The sequence below is a fragment of the Sander lucioperca genome, chromosome 14, assembly GCF_008315115.2.
Source record: "Sander lucioperca isolate FBNREF2018 chromosome 14, SLUC_FBN_1.2, whole genome shotgun sequence".
NCBI lineage: Eukaryota > Metazoa > Chordata > Actinopteri > Perciformes > Percidae > Sander > Sander lucioperca.
Window position 1 is genome coordinate 11963963 of NC_050186.1, and position 27224 is coordinate 11991186.

The 27224-nt window shown below is 39.7% G+C and overlaps 1 protein-coding gene across 1 annotated transcript; it reads left to right on the forward strand.

The window, feature by feature from the left end:
• Window positions 1–10251: 10251 nt before the first annotated feature.
• On the forward strand, window positions 10252–12720 carry purbb (purine-rich element binding protein Bb). The gene has a single exon (XM_031287938.2). The coding sequence runs from the start codon at window positions 10310–10312 to the stop codon at window positions 11219–11221; it is 912 nt and encodes a 303-aa protein (XP_031143798.1). The 5' UTR covers window positions 10252–10309; the 3' UTR covers window positions 11222–12720.
• The last annotated feature ends 14504 nt before the right edge of the window (window positions 12721–27224 follow it).

The following is a 27224-nucleotide window of genomic DNA, read 5'->3' on the forward strand; positions in this document are numbered from 1 at the left end:
GCTTTTATTCCTCTCATCCCAACAGGATCGCTGCTGATAGAAATATAAGGAACGTGGCACAGTTACTGCTGTGAAAGCTTGAATCATAAATCAAACAGGGTGGTGTGCAATATTGTGATTTATGTGTGTACAGTATATCTCTGCTTGGAACGGATGTATAGTTTGGATATATTTAAATTTGAATATATGAAGTGTTTTTTTAATTTGATTTGTGTTGTTGTGTCACTGGGAAATCAGATCGTTAAAATAAAATCATTATTACAACTTTACAGGTCATCAGATGTGTTTTTATCTGTAGGCAACATTACTGTATCCTGTCTCTTCCTGTGGGGAAAAATAACTAAATACATTTACTTCAGTACTCATTTTTAGGGTGACAGAGTTTCCGCAGGTTTTACCAAGTCAAATGTAAGACTTTTTAAGATCATTATGAATGACATTTAAGACCTTTATCACTACAACATCAACTAACTTTTTTTTTTTTTTTAAACTATCGTTAAAATTTTACTCTTACTTTACCCAAAGGTGAAGAATAAAATCTGTTTTATGTCTGGTACAATCTGAAAGAGACTTGCACCAATAACACAAAAGCTGATTGGCTGCAATTATACACTACCGGTCAAAAGTTTGGGGTCACTTAGAAATTTCCATTCCACTCCATTATAGACAGAATACCAGCTAAGATCAGTTGCGTTGTTTTTTAATCAGGGCAGCTGTTTTCAGATTACATTATGTGTTTACATAATTGCAAAAGGGTTCTGGACTGTTGTAGACAGAAGTGGCTGATCTTTAATGCTATATCTACATTGTCCGTTATCAACAACCATTCATCCAATGCTCCAAAGGCCCATTCTGTTTACTAATCTTTATTATAATTATATATTATATATATTTATATAATTATCTTCAGTAGACTTGACTACTGCAACGGTGTCTTTACAGGTATTCCTAAAAAGCCTATTAAACAGCTGCAGTTGATTCAGAACGCTGCTGCTTGAGTCCTTACCAACACCAAGAAAGTAGATCACATCACTCCAGTTCTGAAGTCCTTACACTGGCTTCCTGTGCACCAAAGAATAGATTTTAAAATACTCCTGCTAGTTTATAAATCGGTTTAGGACCAATTTACCTTTAGAATCTGCTACTGAACTATGAGCCGCAGAGATCTTTAAGATCATCAGGGACAGGTCTGCTTGCCATCCCCAGAGTCGGAACAAAAAAAGGAGAAGCTGCGTTCAGCTTAATCTCAGCTCTTTTAAATCAAGGCTGAAGACCTTTCTTTTTAACACTGCCTTTTGTTAATTCATTGCACTCCATTGTGAATTTACTCTTGTATTTAAACTACTTTTAATTGTTTTTCATGTTGTATTTATTGTTTTTTATTTGTGTATTAACTGCTTAATATGTTGCTTAATTTGTTATTAATTTGTATTAATTTTGGACTGTGTTATGTTTCATGTAAAGCACTTTGAATTGCATTGCTGCTGAACTGTACTATACAAATAAGATTGCCTTGCCTTGCCTAATCTGATATCACAACCCTTTTGCAATTATGTAAGCACATAATGTAATCTGAAAACTGCTGCCCTGATTAAACAAACAACGCAACTGATCTCAGCTGGTATTCTGTCTATAATGGAGTGGAATGGAGATTTCTAAGTGACCCCAAACTTTTGACCGGTAGTTGAATGTTGATCTAATTTGTAGTCGTAATATAGCACAATTATATTTGGACTTGTGACAGAAAGAACTACAACACCACGGAATAAATTAAAAAGAGCGTTAGAGGTGTTGCATGGATGTAGAGAAATGAAGACCTGTTTGAAAATACTTAAGACCTAGAACACAATAAAAAATAATATTTAGATTTTTTAAATTGTAGACTTTTTAAGACCCTGCGTAACCCATTTTTAGGGTGAAAAATTGAAGAACTGGAGAGCTTCTTGGAACTAGTGAGCAACAAGTAAACAGCCATGCACTTGTTTTTAGAAAAAAGGTAAAATGCCTTTATTACATCCGGCACATTCAAACTAGAATAAGATAGATAAGCACTTTGGCGTCCAGCCATCTTCAGCAACTGAAATAATACTCGTTAACTCGTTATTTATAACACTATACTTTTATATTTGTTTTGATTCAAATGCTTTATTTCTTCCTCATATTTCTGACAAAGTATAGGCCTTCTTCTATTGTTTCTTCTTGCCCACAGTATTCCCATCTACTTGTATTAAAGTAGACTCTTGTACTTTGGCAGAGCAACATTTTTTTGCATCTACCTTTAAATCAATCTTTATTCACAGGCATTCATATACAGCAGGTAAAAGGTTCAAATAAATAGTTTGTTAAGCTTACAGAGGCCATGTGATTTAACAGCTTTTTCGTAAGCCTATATTTAGATATGGAAAAAAGATATTCCTTAATATTGGCACCCAGCTCAGGAAAGCATGGCTTGCATGTTTTTTTGCAATTTGACTTGTGTAGATAACATTTGGTTAAGACTGAGTAAAGTTATCACATAAAACTCTGAATATGATTTTTTTTTTTTTTATCATTTTAAGTGAATCCAAACAATAGGCTACAGTTTCCTAAAGTAACGTAAATTGAGGGACGCTGAGTGACGCAAATCAAACACACCTGCGATGCCGCTGCGTCACCGGCAGGTGCATTCTGGGTGTGGCTCGTGTGGCTAACTTGCTAAACGGTAAGTAAGTAACGTGCTGAATGATGGATTCTCCAGCGTGATTTCTGCTTTAGCAGGAACGTCTACCTCCAGTTAAGTGTGTGAAAACGTTCTGCTGTTTGTGGACTGGTTGTAGGCTACTGGGACAGAGAGGCCGAGTGGACTGGTTATACTGGGACAGAGAGGCCGAGTGGACTGGTTGTACTGGGACAGAGAGGCCGAGTGGACTGGTTGTACTGGGACAGAGAGGCCGAGGGGACTGGTTGTACTGGGACAGAGAGGCCAAGGGGACTGGTTGTACTGGGACAGAGAGGCCGAGTGGACTGGTTGTACTGGGACAGAGAGGCCGAGTGGACTGGTTGTACTGGGACAGAGAGGCCGAGGGGACTGGTTATATTAGCCTAAGCACGGTGAACCAGCAGAAGTTGAACCTGGAGCAGACGGAGGAGGGCTTCGCGGTCAACGAGACTCCCGTTCGGACTGGTGAGTAGGTTACGAGCTCAACAGTGACCGAGAGAGACTTCAATGTTAAAAGCCTTGCCGTTCGCGGGTAGAGTAAATATTTCCATGGTAACAACGAGTTCCACCAATCAGAGATGTCGCTGTTTGGTTTAGGATTGTGGGTAGTGTAGTATAATTCATAAAAAGCACTCAAAATCAGCAGGGGGAGGCGCAGGAACAGCTGTTTACAACGGTTCGCAGTAGGGGTCGACAGATACTGGTTTTTCAAGGCCGATACCGATTATTAGTAGTTAATAAAAAAACAATATTTGGAACCTATATGCATTTAGCTACTATACAATAAAAATGAAAATCCTTTAGTTAAAATTAACAATTTGGAATGTTACAAACTCCAACACAAATGTTTGTTCAAATGCTTTAAGCAATTATTTAATAAAACTGAAAGTTTAAACTTAATACACAGGTAAAAAAAAAATGTAAATAAAAAAAAAAACTAGCTTCCTGAAGTTGTAACGTGCTAACAGTTAGTTTGCAGGTGTTGCAGACTGCTTACAGAGCTGTAGCGAACTTTATAGTTAAAGGACAAATCCGGCGCAAAATGAACCTAGGGGTATTGTAAAGACCATAGACAGTATATAAGAATGGAGCAACAGGTCCCGTGTCTCTGGACGGAGACCAGTGAAGGCCATTAGAAGCATGTTTCCGGTGATGGCTGAGCGTTACTGAGCAGCCTCCAACGACGACGACGAGAGAGACGACGTAGATGTGACGTGAGCAACCTGTCTGAAAGTTGGAAGTCTTCTGGTAGCTGTGCCAAGAGAAATCTCAATCATTCCCAATCTAGCAGAGACGGAGAGTGTAGGTATATGTAAGGAGATAACATAGGCACAGGCTAATTATTGATCACTAAAATGATAGTTAACATTAGTAATTAAACTTAAACAGCTAACGTAAGTCGAAACTGCCTGAGAGCTTCTCCTGTACTATACGGTAATTCCTCTACTGTGCGACAGTAAGTCACGTGGTTATGACACAATCGTTAGCCTATTTTTATAAAAACGTCTGCTACGGAGCCATAACGTGAGATACAAGGTAATGGAGCCTTTTATACATTGTCGTGTTTCTTTAAAAATAAACAATGGACAAATAGAGTCTTTAAATGCTTCAGATGTAAAGTTATTCGCTGTCAAAGTGACGTCAAAATGAATGGCAGTCAATGGGATGCTAACGGGAGGTGATGGCTTGTTAGCATCAAAATGGCGCCATAGGAGGTTCGCGGTCCGAGGAGAAGCTTACCCCCTTGATTGTAAAGACTGTACCGTTCACCGATACAGGCAGGCAGCATCTTGGGAAAACAGTCACGATCAGTCGAACGACGAACGCCGTGCAACCAGTAACCAGTAACATAGCTCAAGCACGGCGTTCGTCGTTCGTCTGGTCGTGACTGTTTTCCCAAGATGGCGCCCGCATGTATACGTGAACGGTACTGTCTTTATAAACTATCTTTTTAATAAACTGTCTGTATACTTACAAAGTTCTCAATGCTTTGGTTTACATGTAGGGACCCTCATTATGCTGACGTGGAAGTGTGGTGCTATTTTGAGCCTTGTTAGTGGTATAGAAATAGTGATTTCTTTTTACTTTACCCGTGCCCCGACGACTAGCGTTATAAGCTAATTAGCGGTTCTTCGCTAAAACTGGTCACATTCGATTAGCATGAAAACATATCCCAGAGAACGGTCGACTCGGTACACGTTATTAACCCCTAGGTTCATTTTGCGCCGGAATTGTCCTTTTATAGCCTGGGTAAACTCTGACGAACTTCGGCATTCAAGCCCATTTCCAATGTCCCCAAAATCGAGGCACCAATCACAACCGCTGAGGCGGGCTTTACACCAATCGCAACCGCTGAGGCGGGCTTTACGCGACGACGATAGCGCAGCGATGGCGAGCAGCTTTTTGTTTACATTCAACATGACGGACCCGGACCGTTGGTCTGATTGGTTGGACTATCCAATGCGCCCAGAGGCATTTGAGCGGCGTCTGTTGGTGACGCCCCTTTGGAAATGAGCTGTCAATGAACCTTCCCCAGACCCACTCTCAGTTACAACTGAGAAGGGTAACTCTAGGCTAGTCCTTTTATTAACTTTGTTGGTTATCTGTCAAATAGAAATTGCAAAATATCGGCCCCGATAATCAGCCCAGCCGATAATTGGTCGATCCCTAGTTTGCAGATCTTTCTCGTTGTCGAAGGATGGCGGGGGGGGGGGGATCAGGAACACCAACCTCATTATTCAGGGGGGTTGCGACTCAGAAAGATTGAGAACCATTGCCTCAGAGCACAGACTTACCAAACCATCACACCTTCTTCAATCCAGCTTTTCATCACCAAGTTATCCAGCTCCAAGGTGGATTGAAACACCTTTTTTTCTTCTTTTTTTTTTTTAATTTTTGGGGCTTTTCCGCCTTTTATTTGATAGGACAGCTAGGTGAGAAAAGGGCAAGGGGGTAAGCTTCGCTTCAGAGCTCGAACCTCCTATGGCGCCATTTTGATGCTACAAAACGATCACCCGCCGTTAGCATCCCATTGACTCCCATTCATTTTTACGCCACTTTGACAGCGAATAACTTTACATCTGAACCGTTTAAAGACTCTATTTGTCCATTGTTTATTTCTAAAGAAACACGACAATGTATAAAAGGCTCCATTACCTTGTATCTCACGTTATGGCTCCGTAGCAGACGTTTTTATAAAAATAGGCTAACGATTGTGTCATAATCACGTGACTTACTGTCGCACAGTAGAGGAATTACCGTATAGTACAGGAGAAGCTCTCAGGCAGTTTCGACTTACGTTAGCTGTTTAAGTTTAATTACTAATGTTAACTATCATTTTAGTGATCAATAATTAGCCTGTGCCTATGTTATCTCCTTACATATACCTACGCTCTCCGTCTCTGCTAGATTGGGAATGATTGAGATTTCTCTTGGCACAGCTACCAGAAGATTTCCAACTTTCAGACAGGTTGCTCACGTCACATCTACGTCGTCTCTCTCAGTTGGAGGCTGCTCAGTAACGCTCAGCCATCACCGGAAAAGTGACTTCTAATATCCTTCACTGGTCTCCGTCCAGAGACACGGGACCTGTTGGTCCATTCGTATATACTGTCTATGGAAAAGGGGAGCGAGAGAGGGGGAAGACATGCAGGAAATCATCACAGGTCAGATTCGAACCCTGGACCTCTGCGTCGAGGCATAAACCTCTCAGTATATGTGCGCCTGCTCTACCCACTGAGCCAACCCGGCCACATCGACACACCTTTAACAATACATACCCGCTCACTGATTAACAAGGTTGATGCTTAGACAACAAAGGGCTTATGAAGTAAAACAACCAGCTGCAAAAACACGCTCCAGAGGTGCGGTTTCATCGCTGAACTCACAGGTGCGGCTGTCATGTCCAGCTGGGGAGGAAAATCAACCTGAAAACGTCCCTGAAAGTGAAACTATGCTGCCATCTGTGGACAGACGTAAGTAATGCAATAATAATAATAATGTAATACTTGAATAGGTGTAGCTGCATGTTGGCTTAACCCTTGTTCTGTCTTCCCTTTGACCATGCAACTTGTCGTCTCCCAGGTATAAATAGAAAATTAACCCTTTTTTAGACGCTTTTTCGAGGTTCCTTCGCGTTTTTTGAAGTTTCGCTTTTTTCCCACACTACCACTGGATTCACCACTAACATCAATTTATTACCACTAGTTTTACACAATTTTTTTTTTTTTTTTGGAATTCATAATTGATAAACCTCATTTATATATACATATAGCTTGGGAGAAGAGGAAAAAAGCTCTTAATCGAGATGAATTGTAGATGAGAATTTGTTGTTTGTGTGTGGTGTGTGTACGTGTATATACATATATGTATGTGTGTATATGTATATATTTGTATTCATGTATTTCTCCGAATGATTTGTATATGCGACGGGAAGATGTTTGTTAAATAAGTAAATTTGTGGTGTCTTGTAATCCCATGTGGGATGGGCCAAAATGTTTGGCAACATAACTAACTAACTAACTATATAAAATTATACCTAATACCATAAATCTGAAATTATGAATTGTTTTGACAAATAGTTACTATTGAGTGTATAATCACAGACTGTCAAAGTTTAGTCAGGATACAGTTTGGAAACCATTTCATTGTTTTTTCAAAAAAGCCAAAATTCTATGAAAGTAGTAATCTGATCATTCATTTTCCCAGAGAAGCGCGTTGTATGGAACCATCCATGTTATTTTTGGGCAATTTCCCTGAAAGAAACACAAATGTCTGATGTAGAAACTTTGAAAATGGGTCAAAGTTTGACCCGAGGACAACATGAGGGTTAACACAGTGGTGGAAAAGTAACTAAATACATTTACTGAAGAACTGAACTTAAGTACAATCTTGAGGTACTTTTACTTTACTTGAGTATTTACATTTTCTGCTACTTTTTACTTCTACTCCACTACATCTCAGAGGGAAATATTGTACGTTTTACTCCACTGTATCTGAGCTTTAGTTACTTTTCAGATTAAAAATACAAAATGATATAATCAGGAAATAAATGATGTTATTATTATAGATTAAACGTAAAACTGTATTAATCCCCAAGGGGACAATTACAAGCTATCCAACAGATAAAGTGTAGAAAGTAGCTAAAATATTTGCAAAATTAAAGTGATGTATACATCAATGCATCAATATAAATCGGTGATATATTATTCTGAAATGGGCCATTCTGCATAATGAGGTCTTTAACTTTTGGTACTTTAAGTAACGATACTCAACTCACGATTTCAAAATATGATTCTCTCACGATTTCTTTAACAAAATGATTTGCAGACAAATGACTAGGATTGGTAGGTTTTGTTTCCGTAGCGACCAGGCACTTGTGTTGCATCCATGGAGCACAGTAAGCGGCGCTCTAGCGTGGCTTTATTTTACGTTAAAAAAGCCCGGTAAAACTGCAACCCACCACTGAATCAAAATCAAACTTTCCTCTTATTTGTGAAATAGGCATGTGACCCGTTTCAACTCCACCTCTCACAGAATCGGAATCGAGAATTGATGAGAACCGCAATCGGAAGGAAGAATCGGAATTGGAATCAGAATTGTTAAAATCCAAACGATGCCCAACCCTACTATGATTGAAAAATATTCCTTTTAAAATATATAACTGTTCAAAACAACAGATGTAAATAAATAGAAAAAAATCTCTTCAAATAAATAAATGAAGACTTACGGACGTCTGAAGTCAAACAAGTGAAATCTAGATTATTACGCCCTAGGATGTTTAAAAACGGCATCCCGGTGTATATATTTTTTTTATCTCAACCGTTGTAATCCTTACACATTTATATTGATTTTTAACCGATTCACGATGCATCGCTGCATCCCTGGAAATGGGACATTCTGCTTAACGAGTTTTACTTTTTGTACTTTAAGTATATTTAGATGCTGATACTTCTTTTGCTTAGTAAGATTTTGAATGCAGAACTTACTTAATAACAAAAAAATGACCTAGATTTTAGATAAATAATCATCAGTAATGTGGATATAATGTCTAAGTGGGGAAAAGGCAAATAATAGAGCAGCTAGAACAGTCTGGTAAGTTCAGAAAAGTACATCACTTTACTGTAATACAGCCTTTAAAACCAGGAAAGGCAACACTTATGCCATATTACGATATTACGATATCCAAAATCTAAGACGATATCTAGTCTCATATCACGATATCGATATAATATTGATATATTGCCCAGCTCTAGTTGCTGAGTACTTTTTCTGCATACTGGCTTTACAAAATATATTGCATTGTTAGGCGTATAGATGTATCTATTGTATAAAAGTTGGTTTAAATTAGCTCTAGTCTCGCTTTGCCAGACCTTCCTCCACAGCGCTGCGGAGGAGGGTCTGGCTAGTCCACACAGCAGTTTGGGATGGGAGAAAAACATGCTTTGGTTTATTGGCATTTCTTTAAATCAATCACAATCGTCTTGGGCGCCGTTAAGCTCCGCCGCTGCAAAATAGCCTCAGGAAGGAACTTGTTTTGGTGGAACATGTGTTCATTCAAAAGTAGTTTTAGTTGTGCAACAGAAAACTCAGATTGGACAGATAGTCTAGCTAGCTGTCTGGATTTACCCTGCAGAGATCTGAGGAGCAGTTAACCATAGTCCTCACAAATCCACTGGAGGTTAGAACGCCAACACAAAGAAAGAGGAAGGTGACGGACATCTTGGCGAAAAGACATACATCCGGCGGAATTTCCTGCGGCATCGGAGCAATCCCGGAAGTGGACCGTCGTGGATATATAGACTAGACTAAATTAGCTCCAACTCTACCAGCGAGATGTACTTGCTATTCTTGCATGGGTATTAATTATCTAGTAATATACATATAATAATATAACACGCACAGGAGCCACTTTTCTGCATATTGAATACTTTATTTTGCTGTCACCACTTGTGTACTTTTACTCGAGTGAAATTGTGAATGCAAGACTTTTATTTGTAATGGAGTATTTCACACCGTAATATTGCTATTTTTCTTCTTCCACCACTGGCAATAAAAGACAAATATATTATATTGTTGTTATTATTAAATACTGGGCAATGTAGTCCAGGCTTGAAGAAGGTCACCAAACTGTTTTGCACATATAAAAACACAACCCTGGATTGTTTTTTCCTCAGGATTTCTGTCCCGTGTCAACATACTTGGTTTTTTTCCACAAGGTTATGGAAAAAAACCAAGTATGTCGACACATTTTACCAGCTAGAGCCAGAAAATTAAAAACAAAAACATAACTTTCATCATAATTATGTCATAAAAACAAAAAGATTTCACAACCAGAGGGAGTAGATAAAAAAAAAAAAAAAAACAGTTGAAGAGCAATGCAAACGGAACCTCAATCTGAACCAATGGTTAATGAGAGATTTTACATGTGGGCGTGACAGACAACTCAAGGAACGAATAGGAAAGCCGTAACCTTGTGAAGTTGTCGAAGTGGCAGACGGTTGGGCCAATCACAACCCTACCTGAAGTGCACACATAATGAGTGTGAAGGGGGCGCGCGCTGGCTGAGTGCACGCAGAAAGCAGCTACGCAGGAGAGAGGGGCAGAAGCCGAATGGTGGAGCTGAAGATGGCGGATGGCGACAGCGGGAGTGAGCGCGGTGGTAGTAGCGGGGGAGGAGGTGGAGGCGGCTTCCAGCACTTCCAGAGGGACCAGGAGACCCAGGAGCTGGCGTCCAAGCGCCTCGACATCCAGAACAAGCGCTTCTATCTGGACGTCAAGCAAAACAGCAAGGGCAGGTTCATCAAAATCGCCGAAGTGGGGGCCGGGGGCTCCAAAAGTCGCTTGACCCTCTCCCTGTCGGTGGCGGCCGAGTTCCGTGACTACCTCGGGGATTTCATCGAGCACTACGCCCAGCTGGGGCCTAGCAGCCCGGAGCAGATAGCACAGGCTACCGCGGGTGAGGACGGCGGGCCTAGGCGAGCTCTGAAGAGCGAGTTTCTCGTCCGGGAAAACCGCAAATACTACCTGGACTTAAAGGAGAACCAGCGGGGGAGGTTCCTGCGGATCCGGCAGACCGTAAACCGTGGACCGGGCTTTGGAGTTGGGGGCCCTGCGGGCGGCATGCTGTCCGGCCAAACCATAGCCCTTCCGGCCCAGGGGCTAATAGAGTTTAGAGACGCCCTTGCTAAGCTCATAGATGACTACGGGGGAGACGACGAGGAGCTAGCCGGGGGCACAGCCGCCGGGGGCTACAGCGAGCTCCCCGAGGGCACCTCCATCATGGTGGACTCCAAACGGTTCTTTTTCGACGTGGGGTCCAACAAATACGGAGTGTTCCTGCGCGTGAGCGAGGTGAAGCCTAGCTACAGGAACTCTATCACCATCCCGTTCAAAGCCTGGAGCAAATTCGGCGGAGCTTTCAGCAGATACGCCGAGGAGATGAAAGAGATCCAGGAGAGGCAGAGGGATAAAATGTACGAGAGGAGAGACGAGTCCGAGGGAGACGACGTGGACGACGACTGATGAAAATTAAAATGAAACAGCTGTTAGTCCAGTTACACGACACATCTGCAGTATAGGGGTATTTTGCATAAAAGAGGAAAAGAAAGTGCATGCCAAAACGTGCTGTAATAGCCTACTAAAGTTGGCGTTAAAACAAAAAAAAAAAAAAAAAAAAAAAAAAGAGTACATGTGCAGGGAATTATTGGTGTAGTATCCTAAAGTTTGTAGGTTTGAGGGGTTGGAGGGATTGTGTGAATCTCTGAAAGTGAAAAAAAGAGGGACTAAATGTGTAAAATGAGATATCTCATTGGGGGAAGAAAAAAAAAGATTGCTTTATTGTAAAAAATAAAATAGGAAAGAGAGAACCTACTAAAACCAGCAAATTGGTTTTTATAACAAAAAAAAAATGAAGCCAATGAATGCTTTTCCTATTTGCAACATAGTTTATATTTAAAAATAGTCAGGAGTCAACCTGTTTAAGATGTTTTCCTTGCTCCAGTTTAAGGAGAGAGAACTAGCATCCATTGTATTCCTGTTCCAGTCCAGGTCTCTACTCAGTGGGCAGATTGTGGGATTTTTGCAAGTCAGTCAGACGAACCATGAGAGGAATGTATAGAAAAATCTGCCGTCACTCCGTGGATGTTTTGCATTCAGTATAGCAGCAGATTCAGAGCAGAGGGAGCCTTGCAGCAGCGTGCAGTTAATCGAAAAGATTAGCCAAAATATAAGGGGGAAGTTACTGAGAGGATTATCATTTTAAGCCCAAACAACAAGGGCCGTGTGGACTAAACTTACGCTTTGACTCCAGTAGTCAATTACAGTGTGGATCAGCTGGGTTTTATGTTATACATACAATCTTTAGCAGTGTTTTCAAAGCATAGTTCATATTGTTTTCGGTAAGATTCACTTTCCTCACGCCAGAGCATCCCTGGTGTTTGAGAACAACAGCTTGGGAAGCCGAGTGGGTCAGTCTTTAGTACCCCCACCACCACCACCACCAGCAGCAGCAGGGACAACACACAGATAAATACACACGGGACTTTTGAAGATCATTTGCTCCCACGTGCTACTATACAAGGGTCCAAATATCTGGCTGTGGGACGGGAGCGCTGCATCAGATACAGTGAAGCTTCTCTGGCCTTCAAGCTCTGCCAGACTGCAGAGCGTCAGAGTTTTTTTTTTTTTCCCATCAGCCTCTCTGTCCCCGGTCAGAGCTGGATCGACGGCCGTCTCAACCAGCCACCGGCTGTTTGTTTTTTTCCTGACCTTAACATCATCCAACACGTGAAGACCCTGGACAGAAACACATTGATGGATGTTCTTGTTTTTTTGTTTTTGTTTTCAAAAGAGAACTATATTGAAATGAGATTCTACTTATAGGAAACATATTACCGAACAAACCAGCAAAAGATATTTTGAAATACTTACAAACGAAAATGTATTGTGTAAAGGAACTTCCAAGTCTATGAATTATAATAATAATAATAATAATAAAAAAGGCTAATTTCTTAAAACAAAGTTGTGACTCGAACCTCCAGATTATTTTTCGTTTGTTTTTCCTAGAGTGAAAGTATAACACTTCCTTAATTAAAACGACTATAATGCAATACCTGATGTTGTGACTGTATATTTTTAAATCCCTGTATATGTACTTAAAGATGATCTATTTGTTCTGCAGCCTAACTTACTGAATGTAAACAGGAAGCAGCCAATGAAATATGATTATTTTTCCGTATTGGTTATTTTCTTGATTAATTGATGAATCCTTTACACTATAAAATGTCTGAAAAAGTGAAAATGTCTGCCATAGTTTTCTGAAGTCACTCAAGTTGATTTTTCTTCCATCCAGCAATCTAAAAACCCAAAACCAAAATCAGTTTATGATTAAAAAAAATTGAGAAAACCAGCGAAACCTCACATTTTAGAAGCTTAAATAAAAGCTATTTTTACTTGATAAATTACTCAAATGATTAATACATTAATACACAACAGCATTAGATTGTGTTGTCAGTTCATTTGTTTTTGTGTTTCCATTTTTTTTCCTAGAGTTGGCCTAAAGTTGTGTGATTCACTAGTCTCTCATTGCCAGACCTTCCTCCACAGCGCTCTAGAGGAAGGTCTGGCTACTCCACACAGCCTTCAGCGATGGGAGGAAAACGTGCTCTGGTTAATTGGCATTTCTTTAACCCTCTGTTGTCCTCGGGTCAGATTTGACCCATTTTCAAAAAGTTTCTATATCAGAAATTTGGGTTTCTTTCAACCAAATTTTCAAAAAAAAGTAACATGGATGGTTCCCTACAACGCTCTTCACAGGTAAAATAAATGATCAGTTCAATACTTTTATTAAATTTGGGTGTTTTATTCAATTTTATAGCATTTGATAAACTATTGATAAAAACGTTGAAAAAAAGTGACAAATGTCAGAAAAAGCTTCCTAAACGTGGGGGGAAAAACACAAAACATCAAAAATAAATTGGAAGTAGTGACAAATAAACTTGGATAAAAGGCGACCAAAACGTTGGTAAAAAAACCCCAACATTTTAATTTAAAATTTTGACCGAGAAAAACAAAAAGGTCAACGGGAAGACAACACAAGGGGTAAACCAATCAGAATCGTCATGGGCGGTGCTAAACTCCGCACAGAGCCGCTGCAAAATAGTCGTGCGAGAGAAAACTCAGATTGGACAGATAGTCTAGCTAGCTGTCTGGATTTACCCTGCAGAGATCTGAGGAGCAGTTAATCCATTAATCCACCGAATTTAAAACTCCAACACAAATGCATCCGGCTGAATTTCCTGCTGCTGCACGGGAGCAATCCCGGAAGTTGAACGTCAAGGATATAGACTAATGGGACTTTTTTTTTTCTAGTGTTGGCCTAAAGTTGTGTGATTCACTGAGATGGGACAGAATCCAGCAACATCAAATCCACACCAGGATTATTGCGCTTTCACTGAAGAGGTCAGTGTGAGGATTTACGTTAACGCTTCAACCACATGTTGAGTTGGTTTAAGCATGCGACACATGATTATCTTCATAAATCGATTAATCCGTTTGATCTATAAAATGCAAGAAAACAGTGAAAATGTTCCTAAAGCCCAACGTGGTGTCTTCAAATGTCTAGTTTCTTTCCAACCAACTGTTCAAATCGAAAGATATTCAGTTAACAATCAACCAAAACAAGTAAATATTCACATTTCAGGAGATGGAGCCCGAAACAGTCTGTCATTCATGTAGAGCTGCAACGATTAATCGATTGGTTAACTATTAAATTAATCGTCAACTATTTTGAGAATCAAGTAAAAATTTCTCTGATTCCAGCTTGTTAAATGTGAATATTGTTCTAGTCTCTTCTCTCCTCTGTGACAGTAAACTGAATATCTTTGAGTTGGGGACAAAACAAGACATTTGAGGACGTCATCTTCGGCTTTTGGGAAACACTGATCCACATTTTTCACCATTTTCTAACATTTTAGAAACCAAACAACTCCTCCATTCATCCACAAAATAATCAGAAGATTAATCGGCAATAATATACATTCTTGCTTACAAAAAAATGACGGAAACGAGGCATCAACTATTAAAATTGTTGCTACTTTTTTTTCTGTCAATCAACAATCAATCTCTCTATATTTTTTAAAGATTATTTTTGTGGCTTTCCCCTTTATTTGATAGTGACAGTGGATAGACAGGGAACGTTGGAGAGATGGGGGATGACACAGCAAAGGGCAGCAGGTCGGATTCGAACCCGGGCCGCTGCAAAGGACTCAGCCTACGTGGGGCGAACGCTCTTACTGTGTGAGCTAGAGGCCAGCCCGAAATCTTTTTATATTGTTTTGAGATCAGATTGTGCTACGTGTTCTACTTTCATCATAAAACGACATATACAGTATGTATACGTGTATATATAATATACTCCGAAACAAGAAAAAGTCCTACATTCATAATCTTTTGTAAAAGTACACAAGTGTTAGCATTAGTGCTGTCAAACGATTAAAATATTTAATCGCGATTAATCGCATTAATGTCATAGTTAACTCGCAATTAATCGCACATTTTTATCTATACTAAATGTCCCTTGATTTCTTTTTGTCCAATTATTTTATCTCATTTTAATGCTCTTATCAACATGGAAAAGTGGATCGGCTTGCTTTGTGCTTTTGTCGCCTGGCTTTGACGAGGGGGCGGAGAATTGGCATCAGCTGTGTGCTTGGCCATCAGCTGTGTGCATGGCCATCAGCTGTGTGCTTGGCCATCAGCTGTGTGCTTGGCCATCAGCTGTGTGCTTGGCCATCAGCTGTGTGCTTGGCCATCAGCTGTGTGCATGGCCATCAGCTGTGTGCTTGGCCATCAAGTGGTATTTCAGACTGGACGTGCTGCGATGATAGCTCAGTTCACAACGACAAAACACACAGATCACTTTGGTCTTGTCAGTGGAACCATTTGGGAACTTTTTGAAAGTAAACTTTCTATTCAGAATCTTATTGGCATCCATTTCGGCGTCTCGCGCTCGCCATCCACTCAAAACGTAACGTTAGCCTACTACTCTTTGGCCGGCTCGCAAAGCCCAAACAAGTGTGTGTGGCGTGCTTGTTGTTTAGTTTCCGGTCTAGCTAGATCTGGTGTGGTGTTGTAGTTTTTCTAACGTTACTAGTTGTTGCAACAGCATGTGAAAAAAACTACAAAGTTTGCTAGGCCAAAAAGAACGTTAATCTCACGATTAAAAACATTGACGCCGTTAAAATGGGTTTGTGTTAACGCCGTTAATAACGCGTTTAACTGACAGCACTAGTTAGCATAAAAAGTAAGTAAAGTACTCTACTAACGCAAAACGGCTCGATAATGTGTCTCTAATGTTGCAGCTGGTAACTTAATAGTTGTTTCGTATCTTGTCTTAATCTGCAAAGGAACTAATGTCAGATAAATGCAGTAGTTACAGAGTAGATTATCTCTGAAATGTAATGGAGTAGAAGTAGGAAACTAGCATAAAATGGAAATACTCAAGTAAAGCAAAAGTACCTCAAAAATGCAGTATTTGAGTAGATGTACTTAGTTACATTCCACCGCTGATTTAAGCACCACGATGTACTTAAAGTATCAAAAGTAAAAGAGCGTCAGTGTTGTTATATTATTGGGTCATTAATGTCAACAATAACTTTAACCCTTGTGTTGTCTTCTGTCTGACCATACAACGTTTAGTTTACCTGGGTCAAAATTTAAAATTAAAACTTTATGGTCGTCTTTTTCTACACTTTTGTTGCTGTTCCCGATGTTTTTGTCAGTTTTTCCAATTTTTTTGTCACTTTTTCCGATGTTTTTGTTTTTTCCCCTACGTTTTTTTAAAAGCTTTTTCTGACATTTTTGTCACTTTTTTCAATGTTCTATTTTTGCAATCTTTTTTCAAATCCTATAAAACTTGAATTAAACACCCAAATTCAAGGAAAGTAGTGAACTGATCCTTTATTTTATTGGGAAGAGCGTTGTATGGAACCATCCACGTTATTTCTTTTGACAATTTGGTTAACGAAAACGCCAAAATGGGTCAAATTTGACTCGAGGACAACAGAAAGGTTAATGTTTCAGCAGGTTGAAATTGATTGAGTCGATTAATCTGTTAACTATTATGTGGATGAATGGATTAGTTGTTTGGTCTCTAAAATGTCTAAAAATGTGACTCAGAGTTTCCCCAAAAAGTCCAAGATGACGTCCTCAAATCTCTTGTTTTGTCCACAACTCAAAGATATTCAGTTTACTGTCACAGAGGAGGGAAGAAACTAGAACATATTCACATTTAAGGAGCTGGAATCAGAGAAGTTATACTTTTCATTATAAAATGACTCAAACCAGTTATCAAAATAGTTGGTGATTAATCTTTGCAGCTCTAGTTTTGGACAGAGATGATTGACGATAACGGGCATTATCCACAATATACTGAGAGTTTATAGAAGAAAGATTTCCTTATAAATCTAGGAAATAATCTGCAAATCGTTCGTTTGTTGCAGCTTAAATAGGATTTCTATTTTCAAATAGTCGCTTGAGTTCCAGCAGAGTGTGAGGAGCATATGCTTCACAGTTGCTGTCGACACACACACACACACACACACACACACACACACACACACACGCACACAGACAGTTTGGCGTGACACAGCAGCTGTCTTTAGATATAATAAAGTCTGTCTGCAGGAAAACAGCTCGACACAACAAGAGCTTGTTCTCGATTTCAGTGAAAAATCAAAGCGATGTGTCGGTTAGTCGTGGTCGCTCTTCATCCGTAACCACCTCGGTGCTCTGATGATGGCGAGGAACAGAAAGGGAGGGATAAAGAAAAAAAGATGCCGAGACTTCGGGGAAATTTAATCTTCTTCCTCCCATCGTGCTCATCTCCTGTTCTTGTCCTCCTTCTGCCTGGGGCCCTTTCTGCTACAGCTGCTCGACTTTATGGAAATTATTTTGGTCAATATTGGAATCACGATTATTTAAATCGATTACTTATTGACTTTTGGAAAGATGTTCCATTTATTGAACTTAACAATACAGTGAAACAGTTAAACATGTTGAACTGTGATATTTTCCTTATTACTTTCCCATTTTAACTCTTTGAATTCCCCTTAAAATAAATTAAAAAGTGCACTTTCGCAATCTTTTGAAAACAAGTTAATAAAAAAAGAAAAATCCCAAAGAAAATTTGATCAAAATACATTTATGTCATAAATCTGTGTCAAGACAAAAGTTTACTTGGAAAACATAATGTGCAAAATAATCGTTTTTCCTCGATTACATTGTTTTAGTGATCGTAAGGAGCCGAAATCGCGATCAAAATTCGGTTATTTGCACAGCCCTACATGTAGCTATAGATTAATTCTACCTCAAGAAAATAATGGATTGTATCAACACAAGATATTAAACACCATTACTCATTGACTTTGGGAAAGATGTTGCATTTATTGAAGTTTAAAAATCAGCTAAACAGTTCAGCAAATCAACAGCAAAAACACATTGAACTCGGAAATTTCCCTTCATGCTTTTTCCGGTTTGAATTTTTAGAATTCCCCTTAAAATAAATAATATATTTAAACGTTGGCCAAGTGAGTTAAGCCTTCGGGTGGGGCAAAATAGCGCTCGTCATTCAATACGCAAGATAAGATAAGAGTTTACTTGCAAAATAATAGTTTTTCTCAATTACATTGTTTCTCTTGCTCTTTAGGAGCTGGAATCAAAATCACGATTACAATTTGATTAACTGCACAGCCCTACTTCCTCCTCCCCTTGTGCTGATCTCATGTTCTTGTCTTTCTTATTTTCTGCCCAGACCCTTTTCTCTGGGCTCCCCGACACTCAGTAGTTTGGTAAATTTGGCAGCTGTTAGGTGCTCATGTGTGCGCTGTGAGGGTTTGCTGACAGGGCACACTGGCTATTTTAATGTGCGAGGCCTCCACAGACTTTGACATTCCTGGTCAAGGAGTCAGCTGTGCCATTAGGACCTCGTTGCCTGGGGACTCCGTCGTACAACAGTGGGATTGTGCTGAGATCTGCTCACAAGTGGCACGCACGAGATCCTCCGCTGTGTGCACGCAGGTACTACATACGTAGTCATAAGATATGTTTTGTTCATGATTGGAAGCCTTGTGTCTGTTGATTAATTCTTAAAGCAGTCATTGTGGTAGCTCGTTATTAAAAATCCACGATTGTTTTTATTGTCTTATATGAGCTGCAACACGTTAATACTGAGTACATCTACTCAAGTACTGCAGTAAGTAAGGGTGGGAATCACCAGAGGCCTCACGATTCGATATCATCACGATACTTATGTCTAAATTGCAATATTCTTATATATTCTTGCAATAATATCCTTTTTCTGACTTCAAGTTTTTCCCAATTTCAAATGATGTCCCCAAAAGGAAACTTTGTCAACATCTTGTTTTATCTAAAAAGATAAAATTCTCTGTTTGTTCATCTCACTTCAATTTTATTGCTGCAAAATTGGGATTGTCAAGCAGACAAACTGACCAACACATATATAATAATAGATCAATACTTGCCGTCTGTGTATCGATACAGTATTGCCACGGAAAATATCGCGATACTATGCTGTATTGATTTATTTTTGGGCTTTGTTTTTTTTTTTGCCTTTATTTGACAGGACAGCTAGGTGAGAAAGGGGAGCGAGAGGGGGAAGACATGCGGGAAATCGTCACAGGTCGGATTCGAACCCAGGACCTCTGATTCGAGGAATAAACCTCTCAGTATATGTGCGCCTGCTCTACCCACTGAGCCAACCCAGCCACTATGCTGTATTGATTTTTTTCCCCGACCCCTAGCACTTAGGTACAATTTTGAGGTACTTAACTTACTTTAGTGGCCCCTTATACTTCTACTCCTCTACAATTCAAACATTGTTCTTTTTACTGCATTATATTTATTCTACAGCTCAAGCTTAAGTACTGCAACTAACGGTTATTTTCATTGTCGAATAATCTGTCGATTATTTTCTCAATTAGTTGTTCGTTCTATAAAACGTCAGAAAATGTTGATCAGTTTTTCCTAAAGCTCAAGACGTCGTCCTCAAATGTCTTGTTTACATCTGCTGTTACCTGCGGGCTACAACCGGAGCCCCGTTTTTAAGCCTATATTTGTTTACATTTTTTGCAAATTGGCACCAGTAAAAGTATGCCGAATTAGCCATTAGCAGCTCCTGTTTGCAGTGTAGCCATGGATGTACAAACAACTATCACAGGATTGCTTTGATACAGAAGAAAACTTAAAAACAGGATGATTCTCAGGGAAGTTCTGCAGTTATAAGAATTGTATTTCGTCAATGATTTCTGGGCGGATGTTTGGACGTTTATTAACGGACACCAGAGATGATGATGTCCTCGAGCAGTGTGAGTCTGAATCTAAAAATACTGTGTGTTTCTCATGTCTTTGTTCAGATTTGACTCTGACTGAGTTATGACTCATCCTCTGTGTCGGCCTCACAAAATGAAATTTCTGTATCGCAGCAGAGCTGCAAAGATGAATCGATTAGTTGTCATCTGTTGAATTAAGATAATCAATTATACGGTTTGAGTCATTTTTTTATGAAAAGCTTCTTAAATGCGAATAGTTTCTAGTTTCTTCTCTCCTCTGTGACAGTCAACTGAATATCTTTGAGTTGTGGACAAAACAAGACATTTGAGGACGTCATCTTGGGCTTTTTGGGAAACACTGATCCACATTTTTAACAATTTTCTGACATTTTACAGACCAAACACAAATCCATTAATGGAGAAAATAATCAACAGATTTATCAACAATGATCGTTACTTGCAGGACTATATGACGGTACTAATTATTCAAAATAAAAAAGCAAAAAAACTCTGGCTATCGTCAACCTTTTCATTCAATTGGAACTCTATGCAAACTTGAAATGTAGCTGTTGTTTATCTGCAGTCCATTTTGGTGGCCGTCTGAATTTGACAGCTTTGTTATCTTGCCATGGAAAGTTGGCAACCTGTAGTTTTTCCTCGTCTGGCCGACAACTGGAAATAACGAGCCTCTGTCTCATACAGTTGAACAGTTGAATATGCAGGCAGACACTAAAATAATCAGACTGTCCTCCCCCGAAAAAACGGTCCCGTAGGTTATTTGTTCAAGCAGCAATTACGACCTAAATTTACGTTTTTAAGGAGGCAGGTTGTGGTGGTGGATGGGTCAAACAAAACGCAGGCCTTTAACCCAGGAAAACGGAGGTCATGTCCTGTTTAAAAATAAAAGTAAAAGGCCAGTTTTTTTAACTTTTACGAGCGTCACGTTCAGCGCCACGTGCGTAACATTCGGGATGTGAAGTAACGTCTGATTTTAACCTAAACCACGATCTTTTTCGAAACTTAACAAAATACTTTTTGTGCCTAAACACAGCTAAGCGGTGGCGAGTTGTTTTTTTTTAACTTCTTGAACGTTACGTTCAGCGTCACGTGCGCAACCTTCAGGAAGTGAAGTAAAGTCTGATTTTAGCCCAAACCACTATCTTTTTCTAAACTTAAAGCTTAAGTGCTTAACTTTTTTATATTAATGAACGTCCGTTACATTCAAGCCATTGCTAAATTAGTTGCTACAAAGCTAATTAAGACTATCAGCTCCACACAGCTCTCTCTGGATTTCTCAGTATGACTATGTTCAGAAGATTGTGGCATCCGCCGAGTCTCCCGCGCAGAAACTACCTCTCCTGAAGAGTCCGTCATGTTTTTTTTAATCTTCCGTGTCCTCCTTGGCTACTAGCAACTGCGTTGAGGAGGGGTGTTGCATGATCACGGAAGGCTTGTATCATGTGGACGCGCCGACAGTGTTGTTGCATCATTGCTTAGAATTCCTCATGGGGGCGTAGAAACTATGCACTATAGCTTAGTAGTTTTGGTACCTAAACGTAACCAAACTGCAACGTTTCACAATGTTAAAGACGTGTTCAAAACCGTGATGTTTACGCTAAAACAGACATTCTCTGTTTTTAGATATGAGGTTGTATTTCCTGCTACTGCTAGGGCCGCTAATTTAGGAAGCACTCCTGTGGATCTTATTAGAGGGTAGGTAACAAATGACCCATTTCATCATGTGTTTAGAGGACTTATAATATAAATAATGTGTATATATAAAGTATAATAATCACAACAACGTGTTTGACCAAGACAAGACAAAAATTGATTAAAAGACAATTAAAAGACAATTCATGTCATGTTCCTGGAAGAATTAGTGCAGCAGAGCATGATGTATGAAGCACTCAACTAGCACTACCTTTAATGAGGCCCTCTGTGCTTATTTAAGCAGATACACTGCATGTAATGGTGCATTTTGCAAGACGACTTCATTCCCCCTGAGCTCGGAGGTGAGAGGCCAGCTCCTCTCGCTCCTTAATGAGAGCACACAGCCAAGAGAACAAGTCCTCCACACTGGCTGCTTCTCTAACTAAAGTCACATGAAAATCAGGGCTTTCACCGCCATTATAAGGTTTAGGTGCAGCACACAAGCCGTTTTGGGCAGCACCTTAGCTAAATAAATGAAACTAAAATACTTTTCTCAGATCTAATGATGTAGTCAGACTTCTTTAAAGGTTGTCTTTAAGGCTCTTGAGTGTTATTTATGTATTATCTGGTCTATCTATTCCAACGTTGAAGACATAGATATGTTCATAACGTGCAAAATTATGTGAAAAAGAGACGCAAAACTACCACAGAGGGACACAAACCAACTACAAAGAGACTCCAAATGACCACAGAGACCCAAAACAACCCCAATAGAAAACAAAAAGACACAACAAAGAGACGCAATATCCCTCAAGAGACACAAATTAAGGGGAAATTGCATTTTTATTTTTTATTTTTTTAATCGTCACACTTTTGTGAGGAAGGACGTCTAAACCTCTCACCAAATACGCACAACTTAGTCTTCCACAAACTAAAGGAAACCACTGGAAATAGATCGTATATCAAAAGACTTGAAGCACGATATTGACAGATGTGGTCTGTGAGTACGAGGTGAACTATGTAAGAGTGCAGCAGTGAGTCACAGTGAATTCCACAAGCGTTTGGACCGAGATGTTTTAGTCTTTTGTTTTAGGTCTGACATATTTGCACAGTATGTCTAAAATATATATAACTTATGTGTTTTTATCATGGTATTTCCATGGTTTCCAAATAGAAACTTGAGAGTCCAGATGGCTGTAGTCTGAGTGCAGTAAACATTATGGCTGAGGGTCAAATGGAGCCGACAGACATGTTGATGTTTGTTTAAAATATTCCTTTATTCTACCTAAAGTTGCCCGGTCCACTGCTTTGTTCCAGACTGAAATATCTCAACAACTAATGGATGTATTGCTATGATTTTTTCTACAGACATTCATGGTTCCCAGCTGATCAATCCTAATGACTTTAGTGATCCTCGGACGTTTCCTCTAGTTCCAACAGCAGGCCATCTACCAAATATGTTGGCACCAAATTTTGAACTGTGGCTAAAAATGTCAACAATTCCAAACCATTCCACGATTAGGGTTCGGTACAGAAACCCAGAGCTAGTACGGCACCGGTGCATAAACGACCGGTATCTACCTGACCAAATAGCAACGCGGATTTCGATAACTCATTTCGGTGCCACTTAAATGTCTGCGCTGCTCTCTGATGCTCCGAAACAGACGTTAGAGGCAACCGAAGCATCGCTGCACGTGACGCTAGGAACATAATACACTTGGCAGCAGGTGACGTTAGCCTACCATTAGCTAGCAGCTGGATTAAACACGGTTAAAATGCTGACAGCTAAACGGTGTAATGTGTGACTGTATTTCACTGTAGAGGCTTCCAACAGCGGGACGTAACAGTCTGCAGCTGCCGTTCACTTGAAACTGTTAAGGTTCATAGTGCATTCAAAGTTATTGTAAAACACCCTCTTCCCATCTGGTGGTTGTTTTTGTTGTTTAACAGCAATTTACTGGTAAAATAAGTTATTGTAATTACGATAAACAAGCCGTTCTTTAACGGTCGTTTTGTGCTCTTCTTTTTTTTTAAATTAAAAAAAAAATATCAGTTCAGGCACTGTTTTAAAAAGTCGCTTTAGCACTGGTATTGGAAAAACCCCAAACGATACCCAACCCTAGCAACGATATAGGTCGTAACCAGAGAACATCGGTTGCGGTTTTGAACATAACAGTCACAGTTTTAAACACGTTTTTAACGTTGTGAAACTGTCGCGGTCAGATCATGTTTAGGCACCAAAACTACGTAGTTTAGTTTGGAAATAGATCTTGTTTTATGTCAAAATCAGACGTTACTTCAAACGTAACTTCACTACCAGTTACGCACGTGACGTGACTAAAGTCAAAAGAATCACGAAACCTGGTCTCCTGGGTGAATGCAACGCTGCAACTATTGTTTATTCGAATATGGTGTTGAGTATGTGGAGTCGAGTATATTAAAATGCATAATGTAAAAAATATATTCAAATGTTTAAATAGTATTAAGTAATAAACACAAAAATAAGATCAACTGTTGTAGTGCACTTTCACAAACTTTTGAAAACAAGTAATAAATAAAATACAAATAAAAGAAAAAGAAGTCAGATCAAAATAAATGTGTGTCATAAATCCGTGTCGTTCAGAACACAAGACAAAATAAGAGTTTACTTGCGAAACGTAATGTGCAAAATAATTGTTTTTCTCAATTACATTGTTTTTGTGAACGTTGGGAGCCAAAATCTAAATTGGACTAATTGCACAGCCCTAAGATCCATCATCACTTTGCAGTCTCCATTAAAATACCCCTCCACCGTAACTGTGTTCCTCTCACAGCTGGAGAGCTCCGTGTTCGCACTGATCTCCCATCACCACTTTCATCCTGCTCTCACCTCCCAGGCAGCGCAGCAGTAATGTATGCAAGCATGCACATGTGAACAGTGGGACTAATGCAGCCTGTGAGCAATGTAATACCTCGCTAGGCAGTGTGCCAAATCAAGCCAGGATTATACCACATGCTCCCAGTGGTCCATTACGATCACGCTAGGATCACTCCGATCCAACCCCGCTGACTTGTGTGTGTGTGTGTGTGTGTGTGTGTGTGTGTGTGTGTGTGTGTGTCATTTAAGCAGTATTGGAGGAAGTATTCAGATCCTTAAAGGGCGCTATGCAGTTTTGGCAATTTCTTCGCTGTTTTCTCGCTTTTTGCTGGCAGGTTTCTCTATAGAGCTCCCCTTACAGCTTCGGAATAGATATTTGGCAACACTGTCGTAAAAACTCATTGGCGACTCTCCCCCCTCCCATCTTCTCCCTCTGGTCATGTGCATTTGTTTTCAAAGAAGCTGGCGAACGCACGTAGTAAGCCCATAACAGACAGCGATCATAACAAAAACCTTTACAGACAATAGCAAACAACCTGAGGTCACAATAACAAGAAATACAAAGATTAAACAGTTTATCCCAAAGATACTTACAAGTGCAACAGCAAGAACGTCAGGTCAGCATTGGATTAGCAGGCTTCTGTTTGTCTTAGTTCTTGCCGTTCTTAAAACGCAGCTCCGATGTATACTTGCGTCTGACTCCTCACTCGGTCAGTCTGCCGTTTCCTCTTTCTCTGTTCCTCCGACAATGCTTTCCTAGCTTTCTGCTTCTTTTTTGCCGGCTCAGCCATGATGATAGTGTGAAAAACTCCATCGCTACCTTGTTCTTATAGCTAGCCGGTTCCTGTATGTGTGCAGTGCGGTAAAGCAATTTTTTACATCGCGAGACCTGATATCATGCGATAACTTCCTGACGCAGAGGCCGCCGGCTTGCCGGCCGAAAGTTGTAAGGGTGGTTTTTCCACTCGCAGGCGCTAGGGGGAAGAGAGACGACCATCATTCAACTCGGAAAAAGTCATATAACCATTCCAATGACTCCGAAGCTGTTCAGTTAAGGTAAATTAAGCTATAAAACTGCATAGATCCCCTTTAACTTCAGTAAAAGTAATAACCCTTGTGTTGTCCTCGGGTCAAATTTGACGCTGAAGTTTCTGTATCAAAAATATGGGTTTCTTTCAACCAAATTGCCCAAAAATAACACATAAATGAGGTTTTTTGAACATGAATTACAAACATAAGTGTAAAACTAGTGGTGATAAGTTGGAATGAAGTCGGCTTAGAAGATGTATACTTTATGCTTTATAAAACAGGCAAAACAGACCGTGTCAATTTTGACCAAGGAAGACAACACAAGGGATAATACCACATTGTAAAAATACTCAAGGAAAAGTTACGCATTGAAAATATGGAAGTAAAATGATGGCTGCACGATATGAGGAAAATATTGCGATAACGATGTTACTAGTGATAGATAAACAGATATTGAAGCTTTGGTGCGTAACTCGCGGGGGTGCGCGATCACGTAAGGCTGTATCATGTGGATGCAATGACAGTTTTGTTGTCATTACTTAGAATTCCTCATGGGAGCGGCAGAAACTACGCACTATAGCTTTAAAGTGTACTTAGTTCTGCTGCTTTCTAGACTGGGTAAACCCAGCCCGATCTGCCGGCGAGTTGATTTTGCCCTGCATCTCAGGCTGGAAACCTGTACGTTTATCTGTCCTGCTTCCGTTACAATTTTGGGGGCACCAATCACAAACTGGCTTATCCACCTGGCGCACTATTGGCGAGTTTTACACGATGACAGTAGAGAAGCGACCAAGCAGCTTCTTGTTTACATTCGGCCACCAAAGCGCAGCAACTCGTTGATGCCGCTGCTACGTCACCCGGATCGTTGGTCTGATTGGTTGAAGGACTATCCCATTGCGTACAGAGTCATTTGAACTATACCCGTTGATCACGCCTCTTGTGCAGTAGAAAATACAGAGCAGACTCCCCAGACTAATGTTCAATCTTAAAAGATTCAGCTTGGGCTGGTGATAGCCAGACTAGCTGCTTTCAGTATTCTGCTAAAATGCAACAAATTGCTTGTTGAATTTGAAAAAACAAATGAAAGGAAATGATTTTCAACTTTCTTTTATGTAACAAAGTGTACATTGAATTGAATATAACAGGCATGATTAAAAAAAAAAGAATGAGTTACATTTTAAAGTGCAGTTTTCTACTGATATTTTCTTTCAACTAACACAAAAAATATCTCTGAGTGCCTTTCACAATGTTTTTATTGCGTCAGCTGAAAAAAACAATATATTGTGCAGCCCTAAGTAAAACTATGTGAGTATTATCTTCTCTCCTGCTGTGACAGTAAACTGAATATCTTTGAGTTGTGGACAAAACAAGAGATTTGAGGACGTCATCTTGGGCTTTTTGGGAAACACTGATCCACATTTTTCACCATTTTCTGACATTTTCTAGACCAAACAACTCATCTATTTATCCAGAAAATAATCAACAGATTAATCACAATTACAACAATGAAAATAATCTAATCTAATCTGGTTGTTTGCAGCTACAAAGAAGACTTTTTTTTTTTTTATGAGGTTGTAGAATAGCTGTAGCTTAAATCCAGAGCTGGGAAAGATGCATGGAGACTAAACGACAGTATCTGCAG

What these genes read in the sequence shown, in the direction of transcription:
- purbb (XM_031287938.2), top strand. Translation starts at nt 10,310, where the DNA reads ATGGTGGAGCTGAAGATGGCGGATGGCGACAGCGGGAGTGAGCGCGGT.